This window comes from Hypanus sabinus, chromosome 11 (assembly GCF_030144855.1).
Source record: "Hypanus sabinus isolate sHypSab1 chromosome 11, sHypSab1.hap1, whole genome shotgun sequence".
NCBI lineage: Eukaryota > Metazoa > Chordata > Chondrichthyes > Myliobatiformes > Dasyatidae > Hypanus > Hypanus sabinus.
In genome coordinates this window covers 53,929,520-53,952,064 of record NC_082716.1, presented here as the reverse complement: position 1 = coordinate 53,952,064, position 22,545 = coordinate 53,929,520, and the positions used below count along the sequence as shown (strand labels likewise).

Genomic DNA, 22,545 nt, shown 5'->3' with positions numbered 1-22,545 from the left:
AACATCCTGGACCCTGGCATCTGAGAGGCAAACTACCATCTGTGTTTCTTTCCTGCGTCCACAGAATTGCCTGTTTGCTCTCTTAACTATAGAGTCCCCTATCACTGCTGCCATCCTCTTCCTTTCCCTATCCTTGAGCCAGGGTGCTCAAGAGGAACCTGTGCCAGAGGTGCAGCCACCTTGCTTCCCTGGGTAGGTCTTCCCCTCCCCCCCCCCGGCACTCAAACGGGAGTAATTGTTGAGGAGGACAGCCATTGGGGTACTCTCTAGCATCTGACTCTTGCCCTTCCCTCTGCTGACTGTTACCCACTTATGTCTCCCGAAGCCCTGGTGTGACTACTTGCCTATAGTTGCTCTCTGTCACCTCCTCACTTTCCCTGACCAGGTGAAGTTCATCGAGCTGCAATTCCAGTTCACTAACATAGTCCCTAAGGAGTTGGAACTTGACGCACCTGGCACAGATGTGGCTGCCTGGGAAGCTGGGAGTCTCTTGGACTTCCCACATCTGACACCCAGTACAGAACACTGACCTCGCAGACATACTTCCTATTCCTATTCTTCACAAGTAACTTACCTCACCCTGACCCATTATCGCTGAAGCCCTGCTACTCTGACTCCCTCTACTCTGTCGCACGCTCTATAAAGCTGACTTCTGCTGAAGTTCTTCCTGCTGGTCTAACTCGCTGACATCTGCGTGCCTGAGCAGTTGTGCCTTGATCAAACTGCTGAAGAAAAAACTCTCTCCTTTTAAATTTAGGTCCTGATTTAGGTCTGGACCCAAAATGTTGTCCATTCCTCTACTCCACAGATGCTGCCTGACCAACTGAGCTCCTCCAGTAGTTTGTTTTATTTTGGCATCAGAAATTAGATTGGTAGATTGCCACTCATATTTAAATCAGATCCAACTGTGAAAGCCGACTGGTTCTCCTGCCAAAATCCCTGGGAGACTAGTGATATTCCATTGATCGCTTGCTCAATCTGTGTAGGAAATGAAAGTCAGCCTCAATTTACATATCAGCTCTGCCACCACAACACCTTAATGTTATCATATCAAACCTTTAATGTTGTAGTCGCTATCCTGAGAACAGAGATAATTGCTTCAGTTGTCTATTCCTGCATGTCAATGTGATGTGTGATAATGTTGGCAGCTAGAGTACAGAGATACAGAAGGACAGGTAATTCTACTCCTTTTGTGGGATACATTAGTTGGACAGACAGTATGTCATTTTGAAACACAAATAATATGAGACCAACCATTTCATGCCAGACCAAGGATCACAGTAGTTATTATCAGAAAGCAGGGTATGAATAATGAAAAATAAATGCAAAGAACTAATTTTGCTAAAGGAAATCATGAAGGTTAAACAGATGAAAAAGAGAAAACTATAATAAGATGAAAAATGAAATACTGAATATACAGTTAATTTCTACTATCATATGCATATTTTATTTTCAACTTGACCCATGCCAGACTAACCACCTTCTTTCTCAATGACTTTGAAAAATGTTTGCCTGCCTATTCCATCTGAATTTTCATTTGTATTGGACTAATCATTATGTCCAATGTTTTAAAGATGATAAAATTGTTACCAAGTCATCATACCCATGCTTCTGCCACCACCCCCCCCCCCCCCGCCTTCTTCACTTGCCCTTGCTGGCACCATAAAATCCGATTCCAGGCATCTTCAAGTTATATGCCTAAACTTGGCTAGTTACCTGCTGATCAACCCTATAACGGTAACTCTTGTCTTTATAATTTGAGCTAATATTTTTGTTGCTGTTGAGAAATGATCTTTTATATTCATTATCAGTTTAGTTTTTAGAATTGGGCATTACTTTGTGGTCACTCTGAAGAAGGATTGAATTAATCACCAAACCCTTGATGATGTTGTTTCATATTTTGTGAGAACAGAAAAAGCAATGTGATAAAAAGCAGTACTCAGATTTTTGTTCATGTGTGTATTTACCTTTTGTCTCCCTTGTACCATTCAAAAGCTGCTGCAGGAACTGCAAAAGCCTCACATCTCAATAGCCCAACTTTACCAAGGACCATCCCAGGACTCTTAATTTCCTTTATTGCTGGAGGGTCTAGAGCAGACAATAAAATATAAGCATTAGAATACTGCTCAGAAACAGCATATAAAAGCATAAGCAGATTGTATAGTTCAATTGATCAGTTTTGTATCTGCAAAGATCTACAGATAATTCATGCCTGGTGTTATGTACCATAGTTAAAATGTAAATCAGATGTCTTTGCTTTCATGTAACATTTGGGAACTTTGCATCATATTGCTCCCAATATTACACAGGAAAATTAAATACTATGTCTTTTCACAGTCCTCCTTCAATGTCCCATATCCAGTTTAATCTTTCTGAACATCTGTAATCTGTCTCTCAGCAACTGTTGTATGCTATACACGCAGGTGACTTCCAGTTCTGCAGCTGGACCCATTACTGGGCCCAATGGTTAAACGCTGATGCATGAGGTGATTGTGGTCCAATCATACCCAGCCCCGATAGAGCTTGCTGACTAAAGAACAAATAATACCACCATTCTTGTAAAGAGAACTAAGTATTGACCAGTGGCTAATTTATTTTGATTTATATTAAATAATTTTAAAATAATCTACTTAACTTTGAAGGGTTTAAAGATTGATTTTTATTTTGTTACTGATCTTTAATTTTTTGATTATTTATGTCAAGGCATTTGGGAGCTAATGTAAGATAATACACCTCAGGTGTGTTTCAGATACAAAGATTAAAGATTAGCTTTATTTGTCACATATATTGTATTTCAAAACATACAGTGAAATGCAACATTTGCGTCAAATCAAATCAGCGCAGATTGTGCACATGACCCATGCCTCTGGCACGAACCTAGTGTGACTCACATATCACTAACCCTAAATGGACGTCTCTGGAATGTGGGAGGAAAGCAGAATACCCAGAGGAAAGTCACACAGTCACAGGGAGAATGTACAAACTCCTTACATACACTGTCCGGAATCAAAGCTCGATCTTACAGCTGGTGCTGTAAAGTGTCGCTCTAATCACTACACTATCACGTATGCCTCTCAAATATGCAGGGTCAACTCAGGCAGCCTTCTACATCTGGAACAAACTGCTACAAACAGGCAGTAGCCTAGATCTAGTGTTATCAAGCCCGCAGAATAACTGTTCCTCTCTTACTTCCTTAAGCAAAAAGGCACTTACATTTGATTACAGCTTACTACATCCTCATGATGTGCACTTCACTGTTATTTTTTGGGTGCAGTGACCTTTGTATTCCATGAATTGAAGAAGTCAAATTGCATGCAGCAAGATCTCAAGCAGCAATTAGATGAATGGTCAGATAAATCATTTTAATTGTATGAGGGAGGGGTAAATGTCAGTGATGACTAGTTCTTAGAACAATGACCATGTTAACAAATTTCTCGTCACATGCCGGTGATAATAAACCTGACTCTGATTCTGATTCAACATACAGATAATGAGTTGTTTAATTATCATTTGACAAAAAAAACTCTGTTGATGCAGCACTGACTCAGTTCAGAATGAAATAGTTGGATTTCTTGTGAAATCCTGGAAAGTGACTGGAACTTCTGGGTACAACCAAATCTTCCACACCTTCACAAATTCTCTGATCACCTCTGCTTAATGGTTCATCCAATAAGGTAGAATTTCCTCAGGTTATATGGCTTCCTTCCATATTTTTGTTTTTGATGTCAGAAACATTGAGTAAAAATACACATTAAAAGTATGAAAAATATTAAATATACTTAAAACCTCTAATTAAAATTAAAATAAATTCCAAAATTACCAACACCAAAATCAACATTCAAAATTCAAAGTAAATTCATTATCAAAGTACATATATGTCACTATATACTACCCTGAGATTTATTTTCTTGTAGGCATTCACAGCAGAACAAAGAAATACAATAGAAACAATGAAAAACTATAGTCAAAGATTGACAAACACGAGGAAATCTGCAGATGCTGGAAATTCAAGCAACACACACAAAATGCTGCTGCATTCCTCCAACATTTTGTGTGTGTTGTGACAAAGACTGACAATCAACCAATGTGCAAAAAAAGACAAATAGTGCAAATACAAAAAACCCAAATAATAAGAACAAGTAAGTAAATAACTCTGAGAACATTAGTTATTGAGTTTTTGAAAATGAGTCCATAGGTTGTGGAATCAGTTCAGTTTTGTGGTGAATGAAGTTATACATATTAGTTCAAGACTAGTTGAAGGGTATCCTGAACCTGATAGTGTGGTTCCTAAGGCTTCTGTATCTCCTGCTTGATGTCAGCAGTGAGTAAAGAGCATGGCCTGGATGGTGGGGATTCTTGATGATCAGTACAAGAACTGCACAGAGACTTGGACTAAACTGTGTCAAATTGTTTAAGTGAATTACCCACTAAAAGTAGAAAGGAATTTCAGAACTTCTTGTATTGATAAATTGGTGGATTACTTTATTATTGTTGAATGTACTGAGGAATAGTGGTGAACCTGTCTTGCATACAGATCAATTAATTACAATGGTGCACCGAGGTGGTACAAGGTCAAAGGGTAACAGAGTGCAGAAAGGAATGTAACAGTACAGAGGAAATGCAATGCAGGTAACAGTAAGGTGCAAGGTCACATTGAGGAAGATTATGAGGTCAAGAGGGAACCATTCAATTGTCCTGTAGCAGCGGGATAGAAGCTGTCCTTGAGTCTGGTATTACAAACTCTCAAGCTGGTTTATCTTCAGCCCAGTGGGAAGGAGAAGAGGGAATGTCCATGTTGTTTGGTACATTTAATCATACTGGCTGCTTTACTGAGACAGTACCATGGAAGGGTTTCCGTGATGTGCTGAGTTGTGTGCACAACTTTCTGCACTTTCATGTAGTCAGAGCAGTTACCATTCGGATAGCATGCTTTCCATAGCGGTGAGATCAAAGAGGGCATGCTAAATCTTTTTAACCTCCGGAGGACGTAAAGGTGCTGGTGAGCTTTCTCGGTTGTGACATCAATGTAGTTGGACCAGGACAGTCCACTGGGGATTCCTAGAAACATAGAAACATAGAAAATAGGTGCAGGAGTAGGCTATTCAGCCTTTCGAGCCTGCATCGCCATTCAGTACGATTATGGCTGAGAACCCTGTACCTGCTTTCTCTCCATACCCCCTGATCCCTTTAGCCACAAGGGCCATATCTAACTTCCTGTTAAATATGGCCAATGAACCAGCCTCAACTGTTTCCTGTGGCAGAGAATTCCACAGATTCACCACTCTCTGTGTGCAGAAGTTTTTCCTCATCTCGGTCCTAAAAGGCTTCCCCTTTATCCTTAAACTGTGACCCCTCGTTTTGGACTTCCCCAACATCGGAAACAATCTTCCTGCATCTAGCCTGTCCAATCCCTTTAGAATTTTATACGTTTCAATAAGATCCCCCCTCAATCTTCTAAATTCCAGTGAGGATTCCTAGGAATCCTCTCAACCTCAGCTCCTTTGATGTAAAAGGGAACATAGGCACTGCCCTCATTCTGAAATAGATGATCAGCTCTTTTGTTTTTCTGACAGAGAGGGAAAGGTTGTTGTCATGACGCCGAGCCACTAGTTTCTCTATCTCCTTCTTGCACTCTGACTCAGCATTACTTGACATTTGGCCCACTGTGGTGGCCTCATCTGTAAACTTGTAGATGGAGTTAGAGCAGAGCATGTTGATGCAGTCAAGAGTGTCCAGGGAGTAGTGCAGGGTGCCGAGGATGCAGCCTCGTGTGGCACCAGTGTCGAGAATGATCATGGTGCTGGTATTGCAGCCATTCCTCACTGATTGCAGTCTGTTGGTCAGGAAGTCAAGGTCCTGTTGCAAAGGGAAGTATTGAGTCCCAGGTTTAGGAGTCTGGAGATGAGCTTGCTTGAAACTATAGTATTTAAGGAGGAGCTGTGGCAATAAACAGTAGCTGAACGTAAATGTCTTTCCTGTCCAGATCTTCCAAAGACAAGTGCAGAGCCAGGGAGATAGCATCCACTATAAACCTGGTGTAACATTAGCTGAACTATAGTGGGTCGAGGTTGTCTGGAAGGTTGGAGTTAATGTGGGCCATGACCAGCCTCCTAAAGCATTTCATGATGATGGATGTCAGTGCCACCTGGCACTAATCATTAAGGCACATTACTTTGTTTTTCTTAGGTACCAGGATGATGCTAGTCTTCTTAAAGCAGATGGGAACCGCAGATTGAAGCAGGGAGATATGAAACATGTCTGCAGATACTTCTGCCAGCTACTTTGCACATGATCTAAGGATACCATTTGAGCCAGTTCAGCCCCCAAAGAGACTGATCTTACGTCAGCAATGGTGACTCTGGGTTCAAATACATTGAAGGCTGTCATGTTGTCTTCTTGCTGCCTTGTTGAGGAATCTATTGTTGGAGAGTATTCCGAAAAGCAACTGAGAGCAGATTTAGGGAATCCTTGGAGAAATCCCAAGTTTCCTATGACTTGGAACTATTTTGTTTTATAAATTTCAAGAGATATCAGTTACTTTTTATACATACAACTCTCGGTTTTGTTTCTGCGTGCAGCATACTCTTGTTACAATGTTTTTCCCCTTTCTTTGCGCATCGGGTGCTAGCCTTTTATTTTTATTTTTTTCTTTAATTGGGCTCTTTTGGGTTTCTTACTTTGTGGCTACCTGCAAGCAAGCAAATCTCAAGGGTGTATAATTTATACTTCCTTTGATAATAAATGTACTTTGAATCGCTGAATCTTATAATGTTTAAACACAGGCAATCTAAAATGAGTATTTCTTTTGAAGATGAACAAGGCATTCTGGTGCATGAAGATAACTTGAACTTGCCTGTTTTGTTTTGTTAATGGGTGTTAGTCAAATGCTTTCAACAGGCTCTAGATCTAATTTCCAAACAAACACATATTATAGTGAAGAAACTTCAGTTAAATGAACACAGATTGCTGTAACACTTAAAGAGAACAAACTACCAGTTTAAAGAAATACACATAAATATTGAGTGTACTCCAAGCTATATAGCCTTCCAGTTATCATGGTGTGGAACAAAACAATATACTCAAATATATTTGCCTCATTTAATTTGGCTGTTTCTCCACACAGCCTGTAACGTGCATTCTTGTGAGACTTCAGTGTCAACAGCTTACTGGTTTAAAGGCTGAGCTGCTTAGCTATATTTAAATGGATCATAATTTACCTATGGCTCCATTGGTCATCCAAAGCACTTCAGCAGTAAAACACTGTTGGAATGAACTTCCAATTTTACAGGTCATTAGATAAGGAAATCTCAACAAATTAGGATTGGTGTCTTGCAAAGCAAAATTAGTTAAAATTTTTTTAAAGTTATTTTTATTAAAATACAGTAATAAAGTCACACAACACAGAAACAGGCACTTCAGTGACAACCAAAAGCTAGTCCCATTTGTCCATATCTTTCTAAAGCTTTCCTATTCATGTACTTGCCCAACTGTCTTTTAAATTTGTAGCAAATGTCAAATATGGTAGAAAATGCAGCGGAGAGAAGGGGTTAAGAAAAATCATGAAAATGCTAGTCCAGAGATGATAAGAATTAAAAAGGCATCTAGAGGAATAAAAGATTTTATTCCAATTTTAAAAGATGCATTAAAGAGCAACAGAAGAAATAAATGACTGGATGGAAATGGGCAAAGCTTGCATCTACATTGTCAGGAATTCTGTGGGGACTTTGGCATTTATATTGACAAAGATGAATGGCCTGCAACTATTGCAGCCTTCAGAGACTTTTCTCTTTGAATTGCCACAGAGAGCTTTATTGTATATTACAGATGCAACCTCACAATTAGGTTTGTGAAGGACAGAATATTTCAAGATAGTGAAAAGATTCTGATAGATCTCATCTTTGAGTACAAAGAGAAATATACCAAGTTGCTCTGAAAAATGTATCTGAGATTAGTGTATCAGTACTGGTGCAACACTTTATCAGTACTGATTCATTAACCTCAGGCAAATAAATTCCATGCAATAGAGGGAGATATTGGGTCTGATACTGCCCATTCTTTGATATCATGATGCCTCTTAGAGTTCTAATATTGTGCTCGCTGAATACCATGCACACTTCTGGTATGAAGGAGTTACTGCATACTCACGTAAGGTGTATTGGGAAGTATGCTGAGCAGCAGATGCAGTTGATTTAGTGTTAATACTGCTGTTCTGGATATCAGTGCTCCAGAGCTGAACATAACATTAAGTGAGGTGAAGGCTCCCAATGATACTACTTAATGAGTTCATTAAATACTTACTGATTAGATGTTTGTTTATTTGGTCTGGCTATATTGTTACAATTTAAAGGGGACTTGAGAAGGCAAGTTTGTCACATGGAACAAACTAGCAGAAGAAGTGGTAAAATTACATTCAAAATACATTTGGACAGGTACATGGATAGGATAGGTTTAGAAGGATATGAACCAAATGCAGGCAAATGGGACGAGCTCAGGTAGTCAAGGGACAAGTTCGGCCTAAGTGCCTGAGTACAGTTTAACTCTGTGAATCTGCAACATTACATTTTTGGTGTATACTTTAGTTGCCTTATTCTCAAACTTCTGGAATGAGTGAAATTAAAGAAGGTTTTTTCTGTTGACTTCAAGGGATCTTCACAAACCAGTTGTTCTCTCGCTTGGGTATACTGTATATCATCTGACAATGCCACACCTGCAGGGTGCATGCAGAGCAAAATAAGCTGCAGGAAGAGGAGGGAAGAAGGGAAGGAGGTAGAAAGTAAGGGCTTCAGCAAGGTGTTCAGGCAGAAGTTATTATCTTTTAACTTGAGCAAAAAAAACGCTTGAAGCATCTGGTCTTCACTACAGTAGATAATGCAATTGTAATCTACCAACTTCCGTATCTATAACCCCAACATCAAAGCAGGGCTAAGATGACACTGTCAGTGCCTGTAAAGGTACTCATGGATATATACTTGTCTACAGCCTTTCAGGCTGCTGGTAAATGTATTTACAAAATCTCTCAGTTTGTCATCCTCCACTATATTAGCGAAGACCCTGGTGCTCTCTCTAAGTATATTATCTTCACTCCCTCTCCTGATAGACATAGTGAACAAAAAAGTTAGCAGACTTCAGGTTGTCATTGACTGCATTATGTTGCATTTGTGGCTGGTTTAGGTTAACTCTGCCACATCCGTGAACAAAATGAGATTCTACTGTACACACTCACCTTGCCTCAAATAAATTTTAAGAAGCTATTCAAATGGTTTACCAGTGACCTGAACTCCAAAATTCTCGACAGTCATCCTAAAACAAGGTTGTGGGCCATTAGCATTCCCCAGGGTACATGTCAACAGTACTAAGCGTACACTACAAGATCAGATTACTGGATTTTTGATACTCAGAAGCCCTTTTGAACACCAATAGCAAAGTTATTGTGATGTTTCTCCAAATGACCTGAAACATTATTTCTGTTTTTCTCTTTGTTGAACACACCCAGCTTTCTCAATGTGCCCAGTTTTTTTTCTGTTTTATTTTTGACAGAATATATGTTTACTACAGAACAAAGGACTGACCACTTTGTAATATCCTTTAGCTATTGAAACGATGTTGTAACTTGATCGGAAATAATAATGTTAATAGATGCTTTTACTTTAAAAATGCTGTTTCTCCAGTTCATTTAAAATCATAGTAATAATAAAGAAACTCCTCCATTTCTGCCAGTCTCCTAGAGTTAGACTAGATGATCTGGTCCTTCAGCATGATCTCAGTAATTGCTTGACTAACTTTCATGCTCTGAAGTAGAGGAACAGTAGTCTTGCGGACTCATCACCATGGCAACAGTACTTGTTCCCGAGTCAAAGGAAACAATATTCAAGCTTTTCTGAATTGAGTGTAATCAACTCAGTGATTTTAAAATTGAACTGGATTAGTACGTTAGAGTGGAGTACCTCACTGGGCCAATGCAGCAGAGTTAATGCTTAGCTTGGAGGTTACAGCTCTGAATTATTTTACTTGTATGTGAGAAGAATGAAAGATAATTTTGTTCTTGAAGAAAATGTCATGAGCTTTCTGAAGGATAATTGCAGAAAGTTGCCATGCTGAAACATTTCTTTCACTTTCACTAACACAGCTACGAATTTTTGTAAGTAATAAAATCCCCCAGTTACCGTAATATTGTGTTGTGCCATCACTCATCAGCACAAGTATTCTGAGCCTCATCAAAATCAGAGCCTCAGAACTCACTCACAGGAGCCTACTGTACTGCAGACTCCTGCTCGGCATGCTCATGCAGGTTGCTGTTGAAAGGCAATTTCAGGCAATAGCTCACAAAAAAAAAGACTAGGCAGAGGAGCAGATGTGATCAAGAAAGGAAGATTACTATTCTCCTTTTCTGATCATGTCCATTGCAGGAAGAGGTACAATGCAAAAGGCATTGGGGTGGTTGAAAACTGGAGAATGGGAAAATATTCGGAAGGGAGAAGGGATTAGGAGAATGTGGAAGCGATTGGTAACTAGAGACTGAACAGAGAAGTGGAAGGACCTGGGGCCAGCAATGACCTTTGGCATGAAGCACCCGAGCAATATGAGGCTTCATATTCAGCAAAGTTTATTAAAGTGTAGCTTTAATTCAGGTTCATTCAGATCACTTCTGTTGGGGCAGCCTAATTTGATAAAGTGGTCTTCAAACTGCCATTGACCCCTGTATTTGAGATACAATAAGTCCGATACTGCACATGACAAATGTGCAATACAGTGGCTGCTTGGGTGCCTGTTGTGTATTTGAAAGATAGCTATAATGGCATCAAATTTCCAGGCCTATGCTTGCTTCATGAGCCGTAGCTGTTGTGTAATGGAATGAATTGTGGAACTACAAAGATATTTTATTCTTGCAACTGTGTGCCTCAGTCCTGGGCTGAACAATGCAGGGGACTGCTTCAATTCCCTGTCCTATATCTTTGATATGACCAACAACCAATCTCAGCAGACTCTCTTTCTCTATGATGTGGTTCCTGAAACAGGCAGGAGAAATTAAAATGCAGTGCAGCCATCACTGGTCTCCCCAAGCATTTATAACAACTGACTGAGAGAACAGCAAGAGACCCAGTGCCAACAGTCCTTTTGGGGGAAAGAGAAGAACTATTAAATGAGCAATTTGTCATTGTTTGCTGCAGGACTTCTGGCTTGGTTCCTTTGGGTGCCCCTCCAACTATTCACTTACGTGAAGGAATATGGGCTTCAAATGAGTGGGTTGGTAATGCACATTCTGCCACGTTTACCTGATGCACGTGCATGCCAGCCTTCCATTTATTACAGGTGAGAATGGAACCATAATAATTCCAAGAATAAGACAACTACAGTGGATCCAGATTAATTGGGCCATCGGCTAATTTGTGGAATTGTTCACAAATGGAGGAAACTCAGTATTTTTGCTGGTCTCCCTGGGAGTGGGCATCTTGCAAAGATCTGAAGGAAGTGAAAGAGAACCCAAGGATAACAGCCAAAGGCCTGCAAAAATCCCTAGGACTTGCTAAAGTCCCTGTACATGTGTCTGCAATAAGAAAAACACTGAACAAGAATGGTGTTCATGGAAGGACACCACAGAGGAAACCACTGTTCTCTATATAAATAAAGCATTGCTGCATATCTCAAGTTTGCAAAAGACCACCGAGATGTTCTACAATGCTTCAGGGACAATGTTCTGTGGCAGATGAGACAAAAGTTGAACTTTTTGGTAGAAATGTACACTACTATGTATGAAGGGAAAAGGGCCACTGCACACCAACATCAAAACCTCATCCCTACTGTGAAGCATCATGGAAGGAGCATCATGGTTTGGGGCTGCTTTGCTGCCTCATGGCCTGGGCAGCTTGCAATCATTGAGAAAACAATGAATTCAAAATTGTATCCATACATTTTACAGGAGATTGTCAGGGTAGCAGTCTGTCACTAAAAGCATAATAGAAGATGGATAATCCAATAAGACAATGATCTGAAAGACAAGAGTAAATCAACAACAGGATGGTTTAAAAAGAAGAAAATTCTTGTTTTGGAATAGCCGAGTCAAAGTCCTGACCTTAATCCTATAGAAATATTGTGGAAGGACCTGAAGTAAGCAGTTCATGCAGGGAAGCCCACCAAAATCCCAGAATTGAAGCAATTTTTTAAGGAGGAATTGCCAAAAATTCCTCCAAGCTGGTGTGCAGGACTGATCAACAGTTTGGTTGAAGTTATTGCTGGACAAGAAGGTCACGCCAGTTACTGAAAGAAAAGGTTCATATACCTTTTCCTCAATAAATAAATGAACAAGTATAATGCTTCTTGTGTCATTTATTTAACTATGTTCTCTTTATCTAGTTTTAATACTTACTTGAAGATCTGATCACATTTTGGGTCATATTGATGCAGAAGTAAAGGGTTCACAAACTTTCTAGCATCACTGCATGGTTTATTGAAAAGAAAGTTATGTTGACAGATTTATAAAAGTGTTTTGAAAACATAACTAGTAGGCTGGCTAAAGAGAAGCAGTGGATTAATAATAGCATTTGATATGGTGGCATATACAAGGGCATCACATAACGTAGCGGGTTCTATGTTTGGGGACAATATAATTGCAAATAGAGTATTGACTTTTGGGCAGAAAACAGAGTTGGGACCTATGAGCTTTCACTGCTCGGGGGTTGCTAGGCCCAGTGCCTGCACAATGGCTTTTCATGATTTGCATTACTGACTTTGATACAAGAACAAACTGCAACTGCCTGGAGAATGAATAATGTCTCTGAACGTGTATTTATGAGATAATATTTTACAGGGAAAAGCCAGCAAAACAAAATTCTGTAGTGTTCAAGGCCCAAGTCAGAATTGGTCTTCCACACATAAAAAACCCTTTCTTCATGCACGTTGCTGCTGCAATGGAAATTAGATTGCCTTGGTCATGTGGAGCTTGACAAGGAGAAAACTGTGGGGAGGATAGTATGGACAATTGGCAGTGGAGGGTGGGTGGGGTGTGCTGCACTTTGATTTTGGGTAGCTTCATAAGGGAAAGAGTAATAATTGGCAGGTGATGGAAGGGGTGGGGGATTGAAGAATTAAGACTGACAATTGGCTGTAAGTAGGTTAGAGGCTCAGTGTAGGCTGGGAGAGAAGGGTTGTGACTGGGAAGAAGTTTGAGGCCAAGGGAGAACTGTCAGAAAGACAAGGTTTTAAATTTAAAGAGGACATACCCGAGGAGAATATCCTTTCTGGACTGTACTCTGCATGAATTGGTGCTGTCCTTTCAAGAAAAGAATTGGCAGGCTTTGCAGGAGCTACATTTCTAAAGAGCAGACCACACATGTGCCAACTAAGTTATGGAAACAACATCTTTGCATGTTTTGGATGCCGTGCTCACATTTGAGTGATTCTGCCTAGATGCAGAAATGGAGGACGTGCATGGAAGATGCAAACGTTACAGAACTCATACTATCTGCAATTTTCCTTTGCATTTTTATTGAAACTGCCATTGTGCACAATTCAAATTTCAGCTAACCAAGTCTCGTGATAATATCAAACCTGGTGGCAAAGTTAAGTTTTGAAGAAGATGGATATCAAAAGTTTATGTGATTAGATACAATGGCAGAGGGACTGAAACATTTGTTGCAGGATGGCATGTAAGCCAGGATCCTGACCGTGGCATCCACTAAATGAGCCCTACCTCAGAGCTGCTGGTGTTAAGCAAACTAGAACATTATCCTGACACTTTTTTTTTCCCATTTTCTTCCCCATAACGCTACATCCCAGAGATGATGACAGCCTTTCCCTCAATGTCAACAAAACTAAAGAGTTGGTCATAGACTTCAGATAGCTGGCAAGGTCAAGAAGGCTGAGAGCTTCAAGTTCCTAGGAACAAACATCACCAGTAGCCTGTTCTGGTAGTCACATAGTCATCATGGACAAGGAAGTGGATTACCTCCTCTATTTCCTCAGGAGACTAAAGTAATCCAGCATAGCTGTAAAATGCCACTTGAGAGGTACAATGGCAAAGAAATGGAGGAGGATCTTCATAAGTATTTTGCTCAGTCTTTATTGTGGAGGACGTGAGCAGTATGCCTGAAATTCTAGAGTGTCGGGGGTGGAAGTGAGTGTAGTTGCTTATACCGTGGAGAAGGTATCTGGACCTGATGGACTACGCCCCAGGGTTCTGAAAAGGATCATTGATGAGATTGATGAGATTGTGGAGACATTAGTAATGATCTTTCTGGAATCACTGGATTCTGGAATGGTTTCAGAGGAATGGAAATTTGCAGGTGGAACTCCACTCTTTAAGAACAGAAGGAGGCAGAAGAAAGGAAGTTATGGGCCTGTTAGCCTGACTTCAGTGGTTGGAATGATGTTGGAGTCCATTAATAGGACAAAGTTTTGAGGTACTTGGAGGCAATTGATATACTAGGTCAAAGTCAGTATGGTTTCCTTAAGATGAAATCTTGCCTGCCAAATCTGTTGGAATTCTTTGAGGATTTTCAGAAGGCCCTTGACAAGATGCCATACATCAGTGCAAGAACCCATGGGTTTTTAGAGCAGTTTGTCATTGAGCCTGCTAGGGACCAGCTATTCTGGATTGGGTGTTTTGTAATGAACCAGAAGCGATTAGAGAGCTTAAGGTAAAAGAACACTTAGGAAGCAGAGATCACAATATGACTGAGTTCAACTTGAAATTTGATAGGGAGAAAGTAAAGTCTGATGTAGCAGTATTTCAGTGGAGTAAGGGAAATTACAGTGGTATGAGAGAGGAGTTGGACAAAGTAAATTGGAAGGAGCTGCTGGCAGGGGTGTCAGCAGAACAACAATGATGTGCGTTTCTGGGAAAAATAAGGAAGGTGCAGGACATATGTATTCCAGAAGTGAAGAAATACTCAAATGGTAAAATAATACAACCATGGCTGACAAGAGAAGTCAAAGCTATTGTAAAAGCAAAAGAAAGGGCATACAACAAAGCAAACATTAGTGGGAAGATAGAGGACTGGGAAGTTTTTAAAAACCTACATAGAGCAACTAAAAAATTATTAGAAGGGAAAAGATGAAATATGAAAGCAAGCTAGCAAATAATGTCTAAGTGGGTAGTAAAAGTTTTTTCATGTATGATAAAAATAACAAAGAAATGAGAATGGATATGGAACTGCTAGAAAACAAGGCAGGAGAAATAATAACAGCGGTCAAGGAGATGGCTGAAAACTAAATGAGTATTTTGCATCAACCTTTATGCCTGATGTTGAAGCGTGTGAAGGAAGAGAGTTGAGTGCAGTTACTATAATAAGAGAACATGTGCTCAAAAAGCTGAAAAACCTAAAGATACATAAGTCAACCAGACTAGATGTGCTGCACCTCAGGGTTCTAAAAGAGGTAGCATTAGAGGTTGTGGTGGCATTAGTAATGATCTTTCAAAAATCATTGGACTCTGGCATGGTGCCAGAGGTCTGGAAAATTGCAAACATCACTCCACTCTTTAAGAAAGGAGGAAGGCAGGAGAAAGGAAATTATAGACCAGTTAGCCAAACTTCAGTGGTGGGGAAGATGTTAGAGTCAATTGTTAAGGATGAGGTTATGGAGTACTTGGTGACACAGGACAAGATAGTACAAAGTCAGCTTGGCTTCCTTCAGGGAAAATCCTGCCTGCTGAACCTGTTGGAATTCTTTGAGGAGATTACAAGTAGGATAGATAAAGGGATGCAGTGGGTGTTGTATATTTGGACTTCCAGAAGGCCGTTGACAAGTTACCACACTTGAGGCTGCTTACCAAGCTAAGAGCCCATGGTGTTACAGAAAAGTTACTTACCTGGTTAGGTCATTGGCTGATTGGTAGGAGGCAGCGAGTAGGAATGAAAGGATCCTTTTCTGGTTGGCTGCCAGTGACTATTGGTGTTCCATAGGGGTTGGTGTTGGGACCGCTTCTTTTTATGCTGTATATAAATGAATGATTTAGATGATGGAGTAAATGGCTTTGTTGCCAAGTCTGCAGATGATATGAAGATTGATGGAGGGGCAGGTAGTGTTGAGGAAACAGGTAGAATGTAGAAGGATTGGGACAGATTAGGAGAATGGGCAAGAAAGTGGCAATTGAAACACAATGTTGGAAAATGCATGGTCAAGCACTTTGGTAGTGTGGACTATGTGTGGACTGTTTTCCAAATGGGGAGAAAATCCAAAATCTGAGATGCAAAGGGACTTGGGAGTCTTTGTGGAGAACACCCGAAAGGTTAAATTGCAGGTTGAGTTGGTGGTGAGGAAGACAAATGCCACGTTAGCATTCATCTCAAGAAGTGTAGAATACAAGAGCAAGAATGAGATGCTGAGGCTTTGTAAGGCACTGGTGAAGCCTTACCTTGAGTATTGTGAACAGTTTTGGGTCCCTCATTTTAAAAAGTTGTGCTGGCATTGGAGAGGGTCCAGAGGAGGTTCACAAGGATGATTCCAGGAATGAAAAGGTTATCATACAAGGAATATTTGATGGCTCTGGGTCTGTTCTTGCTGGAATCTAGAAGGATGAGGGGGGATCTTATTGAAACCTTTCGAACGTTGAAAGGCCTAGACAGAGTTGATGCACCATCAATAACTCACACTGAGACGTAAGGCGAGATATCGGCTTTTATTGACTGGAAGAAGGAACCAGGAGTGAGTGTCTATCATACAATGTCTTGGAGACTGAGGCCGAGCGTCAGGCTGCAGATCTCCTTTATACAGGGGCCTGTGGGAGGAGCCACAGGAGCAGTCAGCAGGGGCATGTCCCGACAGGCACATAGTTCACCACAAGAGTAGATGTTGAAAGGATGTTTATTGTGGTGAGAGAGGCTAGGACAAGAGGGCACAGCCACAGGATAGAGGAGCACCCTTTCAAAACAGAGATGTGGAGAAATTTCTTTAGCCAAAAGGTGGTGAAGTTGTGAATTTATTGCCACATGCAGCTTTGGAGGCCATGTCACTGGGTGTATTTAAGACAGAGATTGATAGGTTCTTGATTGGATGTGACATCTAAGGTTACAAGGAGAAGGCTGGGAACTGGGGTTGAGGTTGAGAGAAAAAAGGATCAGCCATGATAGAATGGCGGAGCAGAGTTGATGAGCTGAGTGGCCTAATCCTGCTCCTAATTCTTATGTTTTTATATTCCTATCAACCCTTACTAGCCTCTCTTCCATAGATTCTGTCCACACTTACGGCTGCCTCAATAAAGACACCACCCATCATGGGGCGGCATATATAACCATTTAACAATTACAGCTCGGAAACAGGCCATTCTAGTCCGTGCCAAGTGCTTACTCTCACCTAGTCCCACCGACCTGCACTCAGCCCATAACCCTCCATTCCTTTCCTGTCCATTTACCTATCCAATTTTACTTTAAATGACAATATCGAACCTGCCTCTACCACTTCTACTAGAAGCTCGTTCCACACAGCTACCACTCACCGAGTAAAGAAATTCCCCCTCGTGTTACACCAAAACTTTTGCCCCCCAACTCTCAACTCATGTCCCCTTGTTTGAATCCCCTCTACTCTCAATGGAAAAAGCCTAACCACATCAACTCTATCTATCCCCCTCATAATTTTAAATACCTCTATCAAGTCCCCCCTCAACCTTCTACGCTCCAAAGAATAAAGGCCTAACTTGTTCATAATGGTAGCATTATGGTTTGCTCAATGCCTTACAGTACCAGTGAACTGGTGCAAATCCTGCCGCTGCCTGTAAGGAGTTTATAAGTTCACCCCGTGACCGCATGGGTTTCCTCCGGGTGCTCAGGTTTCCTCCCACAGTCCAAAGACGTACTGGTTGGCAAGTTAATTGGACATTTCAAATTGTTCCAGGATTAGGCTAGGGTTAAATTGGGGGATTGTTCAGCCACACTGCTCAAAGGGCCGGAAAGGCCTATTCTATGCTTTATCTCAATAAATAAATAAAAGTGATAAATGATTGAAGACCTCACCTGTCACAAGCATTCTCTCTTCTCCCCTTCCCATTGGGCAGAAGATTTACAAGCCTGAAAGCACATGCTACAAAGCTCAAGAACAGCTTCTACCTGCTATTATAAGACTATTGAACAGCCTTCTTGTATGTTAAGATGGACACTTGACCGTACACTCTACCTCTTTATGGCCTGTATCTCATTGCCTGCTTACACTGCACTTTTTTAGTAACTGTAAGATTTCAATCTGCATTGTTAATGCCTCTCCCTTGTAAAAAAGTTCAAAAGTTCTCAATAAATCCATAATAGAATAATAACCATAATAGAATCAATGAAAGACCACACTTACTTGGGCATTCAACCAGTGTGAAAAAAAAACAACAAACTACAAATACAAAAAGACAAAAATAATAATAAATAAATAAGCAAGAAGTATTGGGAACATGAGATGAAAAATTCTTGAAAGTGGCTTCATATTCTGTGGAAACGTTTCAATGATGGGGCAAGTGAAGTTATCCCCTTTGGTTCAAGAGCTTGATGGTTAAGGGCTAATGATGATGGATGCTGCCTTCCTGCAACAACGCTCTGTGTAGTTGTGACGGATTGGGCTACATTCACTACTTTTTGTAAGATTTTCCATTCAAGGGCATTGGTATTTCCATACCAGGTTCAGATGCAGCCAGTCAATATACTCTCCACCAAATATCTATAGAAGTCTGTCAAAGTTTTAGACATCATGCCAAAACTTAGCACACCCTAAGGAAGTAGAAGCACTGACATGCTTTCTTCATAATTAGACATGTGCTAGGCCCGGAACAAGTCCTCTGAGAAATTAAAAGTTGCTGACCCTACTCAATATACCTGAACATACTGATGTGGGAAAATGACCTACATGGATAGCATGGAAAACAAAGTTTTTCACTGTACCTTGGTATATGTGACAATAATATGTATACTAATTTACAAATTTCATATTGGAGTACAGCCAACCCATAGGGCCACTGAGAAACTGTTCACCATGTTCCCTTCATTCCAGATCTAAGGTCACATTAGCTTTAGTCACAGAACTGCAGAATGCAGACAATGCTTTTGTATGCATGCTCTGAGGCCAAATTCCAAGTCATTGTTAATTTACTTATAGAGGTATGTTTCACCTTACATTTACCATCCACAAAAGAAATATCCTCTATTAAAATGCCTCCTCTGTACAACCCTGCCTTCCCTTAATAATAATAATTGTTCATGAAGGGACGTGGAAAATATGACCATTCTGCATGTCTCAGGAGCCACCTCAGTGAAGGAAGGCATCAATGATGAAATTCACCATTGCTTTCAGTGCATCTGCACAGCCTTTGGCTGCGTGAGGTAAAAAGAGTGTTAGAAAATCAAGAACTTAAGCAGATATAAACCAGTCACCAATGATATCCCTGCAAAGTCCTCTAAAGCCATGGCAATATAAACAACTGACATCAGTAATTTCTCCTGGAGAAGTACCCACAACTTTGAGGCCCTTGTCATATATCCTGTCTGTTGGACTATTGAAATGGGTCCTCGCTCTGAGTTTTGCTGCATCAGAACAGCCAGGTGGTAGGAGTAAAAGATTCTAGGATGTTCTCAAAGCCTGTTTTAAAAATGTGTAATGTTCTTACTAATTTCCAGAAATCACTGTACAAGCTGTTGGAGAGGGATTCAGGATGGCATAGACAACCTTGAATCAATTGGTTAGGTGCATGCAGAAGCCCATTGTGAGCAGTAGAAGGAAAGCACCATAACTCAAACTGTCGACCCGGACAGCAAGCATATCCTACATAATTTTCCACATTGGCCTCATCGGTCACCTCAGAATTAATAGAACTCGAGTTAAAATTTAGTCATCTTTGATCCTAAGAGAAGCAGAGTGTGCATATTATAGGCAAATGCGAGTTACTCACTTCAGGAATCAGAAAATAAAATAAAGAACAATTATTAAAATCAGTATTCAGGTTCAGCAAACAATTAGGAAGGAAATGACATTTTGACACTTATTTCAAAAGTATGGAGTACGAGAATAAATAAGTCATGGTGTCAGGTAAAGGGCTTTAATGAGATTACATCTTAAATACTGAATACAGTTTGATCCTCTTAACCCATGAAGAATTAATTCCCTTGCAGATATTGCACCAGCAGTTCATGAAGAATTAATTCCTTGCAGGTATTGCATCATTAATATGGCAGCACACAGGAATGCAGCAGCTTCTCCGGCTCCCAATAATAATGCTAGTTTTATATTCTAAGATAGTGTTTCAAAGTTTCTAGTCAGGGAATTCAGGCAACCAAAGCTCTGCAAATTCAGTGCTGCTGAACTCTTCAACAAAATTCCTTTTAATCCGCCTGCAACAGTGTTAATACTGGTGTTCTTTGGACTAGGGATTCTGTGGGCACCAGACCCGATGACAGCAACCTGGCTGGCCGAGGAAGTGGCAGATGCAGGCAGTGTGATAGAGAGGCAGGGCACTAGCTAGGCTGAGAGCTAAACTGACCATTACTTACTAAACTGACTATTAGTACATTATTTTCCACTCGCTTGAAAATAAAAAGACTCACCGATACTGAGAATAAATGCACAGAAAGAGATGTGAAACTGCTGCATTCTGGTTTTCACCGAAATGTGGCTAAGTACCAATATGCCGCACTTGGTGTTTCAACTTGACGGGATTACTCTGGTCCATGCAGACAGAAACTCCAAAGAAGTGGAATCTGTGTGTACATTAACAAAGGTCAGTGTACTACCACATCTGCAGTTAGTAGTCACTGTTCGAGGGACATCTTATAATTAATTGCCAGCCAGGAATAGATTTTGTTGCCAATCCGCACTGCCTGCGGTCAAGGATCCAGTTGTATAGGGAGGTATTGAGGCCTAGGTCTTGAAGCTTATTGATTAGTTTTGAATGGATGATTGTATTAAATGCTGAGCTGTAATCAATCAGGAGCATCCTGGTATATGCACCTTCACTATCCAGATGTTTTGGAGTTGAGTGATGAGCCAATGAAATGGAATCTGCTGCTGAGCTGTTCTGACAGTAGGCAAATTGGAGCATGTCCATGTCGCTTCTCAGGCAGGAGCTGATATGTTTCATCACCAACTTCTCAATACACTTCATCACAGTGGACACAATTGTGACTGGTTGATGTCATTCAGGCAGGTTACTGCGTTCTTCTTGGGCACTGGTATAATTGAAGCCTGCTTGAAGCAGGTAGGTAACTCAGACTGCTGAAGCGAGAGGTTAAAAATATTGGTGAACAGTCCAGCCTGCTGACAGCACAGGTTTTTAGTACTTGGCGCGGTACCAGGTCTGTGGTGGATAGTTTTTGTGAATTTACCCTCCTGACGGATGGTCTTACAACAGTCTCAGAGACTGAGGTCCGTTCCTGCCATGCTGGACACTCACCAATATATTTACTGAATGATCTACTCTATGACAGATGCCATGATAGATGCCACAGGATCTATCATGCACCTGGACCTGACACCATATGTCAGAATGCTGTTTCTGGGTCTCATTTTGACATTCAACACTATTGTCTCACTAATCCAGGTGTACAAACTCTTATTCTCTGGTCTAAATACACCAACCACTGTGCAATGGGGTATTAGACTTCCTAACCAACAGATCTCAGATACTCAAGATGCACAAATGCTCCTCCTCCCCATCGTCCTCAACACCAGTGCCCCCAAGGCTGTGTGCTGAGCCCATTGCTGTACACTCTGCTCACGTATGACTACAAGGCCAACTGTTTCGAGCAATCATATTGTCAAGTTCCCCGATGACATGACAGTGATGGAGCACATCACCAACAATGATGAGAGAGCCTATAGAGAGGTAGAAGAACTCAAGGCCTGGTTCTACGCAAATAACCTCTTCCTTGATGTCATCAAGACAAATGAGATAGTTATCAACTTCATGCAAACTCGTGCACTCACATCCCTCTTTGCACAGCAGTGAAAACTGTGAGCAGTTTCAAATACCTGGACGTGCACATCTCACACAACCTCTCATAGTCCCAGAGCACATCATGCATAATCAGGAAAGCTCACCAAGGCCTTTATTTTCTAAAGGAAGCTGAAGAGAACTGGACTATGCACGTCTGAACTCATGAAGAGAGCACCCTGACAAGCTGCATCACTGCATAGCGTGGAAGCTGCACCATGGCAGGCAGGAAGGCTCTACAATACAGTCAAAACTGCTCAGCACATCAACAGCAACAGCCTACCTGCTATCATGCACATATAGTATGTACAGCAAAGTGCTGAGAAAGGGGCCAGTAACATCATGAAGGATCCCTCCCACCCTGCTCATGGACTGTTTGTCCCACTACCAACAGGGAGGAGGCTATACAACATCCACATCAGCATCATCATGTTTACAAACTGCTACTTGCCCCAAGCAGTAAGTCTGATCAATAATCCAGCCCTCCACACCCCCAAGCACCACTACTTTGTCATTGCCTGTCAATCATTTTATGTACAGACACTCCTGTGCCTAGCATCACTTTATGGACATTAAATCAATCTAAATATATAAGCTTATCATACATTTATATTTATCGTGTTCCTCATCTAATTGTGTTTCTTTGTGCTGTA

At 40.9% G+C, this 22,545-nt stretch overlaps 1 protein-coding gene across 1 annotated transcript in view; it reads right to left on the bottom strand.

The window, feature by feature from the left end:
- The window catches only part of negr1 (neuronal growth regulator 1), a 438,781-nt gene that overhangs the window by 46,601 nt on the left and 369,635 nt on the right, over positions 1-22,545 (bottom strand). Inside the window, exon 5 of the mRNA XM_059984343.1 lies at positions 1,968-2,088. Coding sequence (XP_059840326.1) covers positions 1,968-2,088 — 121 coding nt within the window. The remainder of the gene's footprint in view (positions 1-1,967; positions 2,089-22,545) is intronic.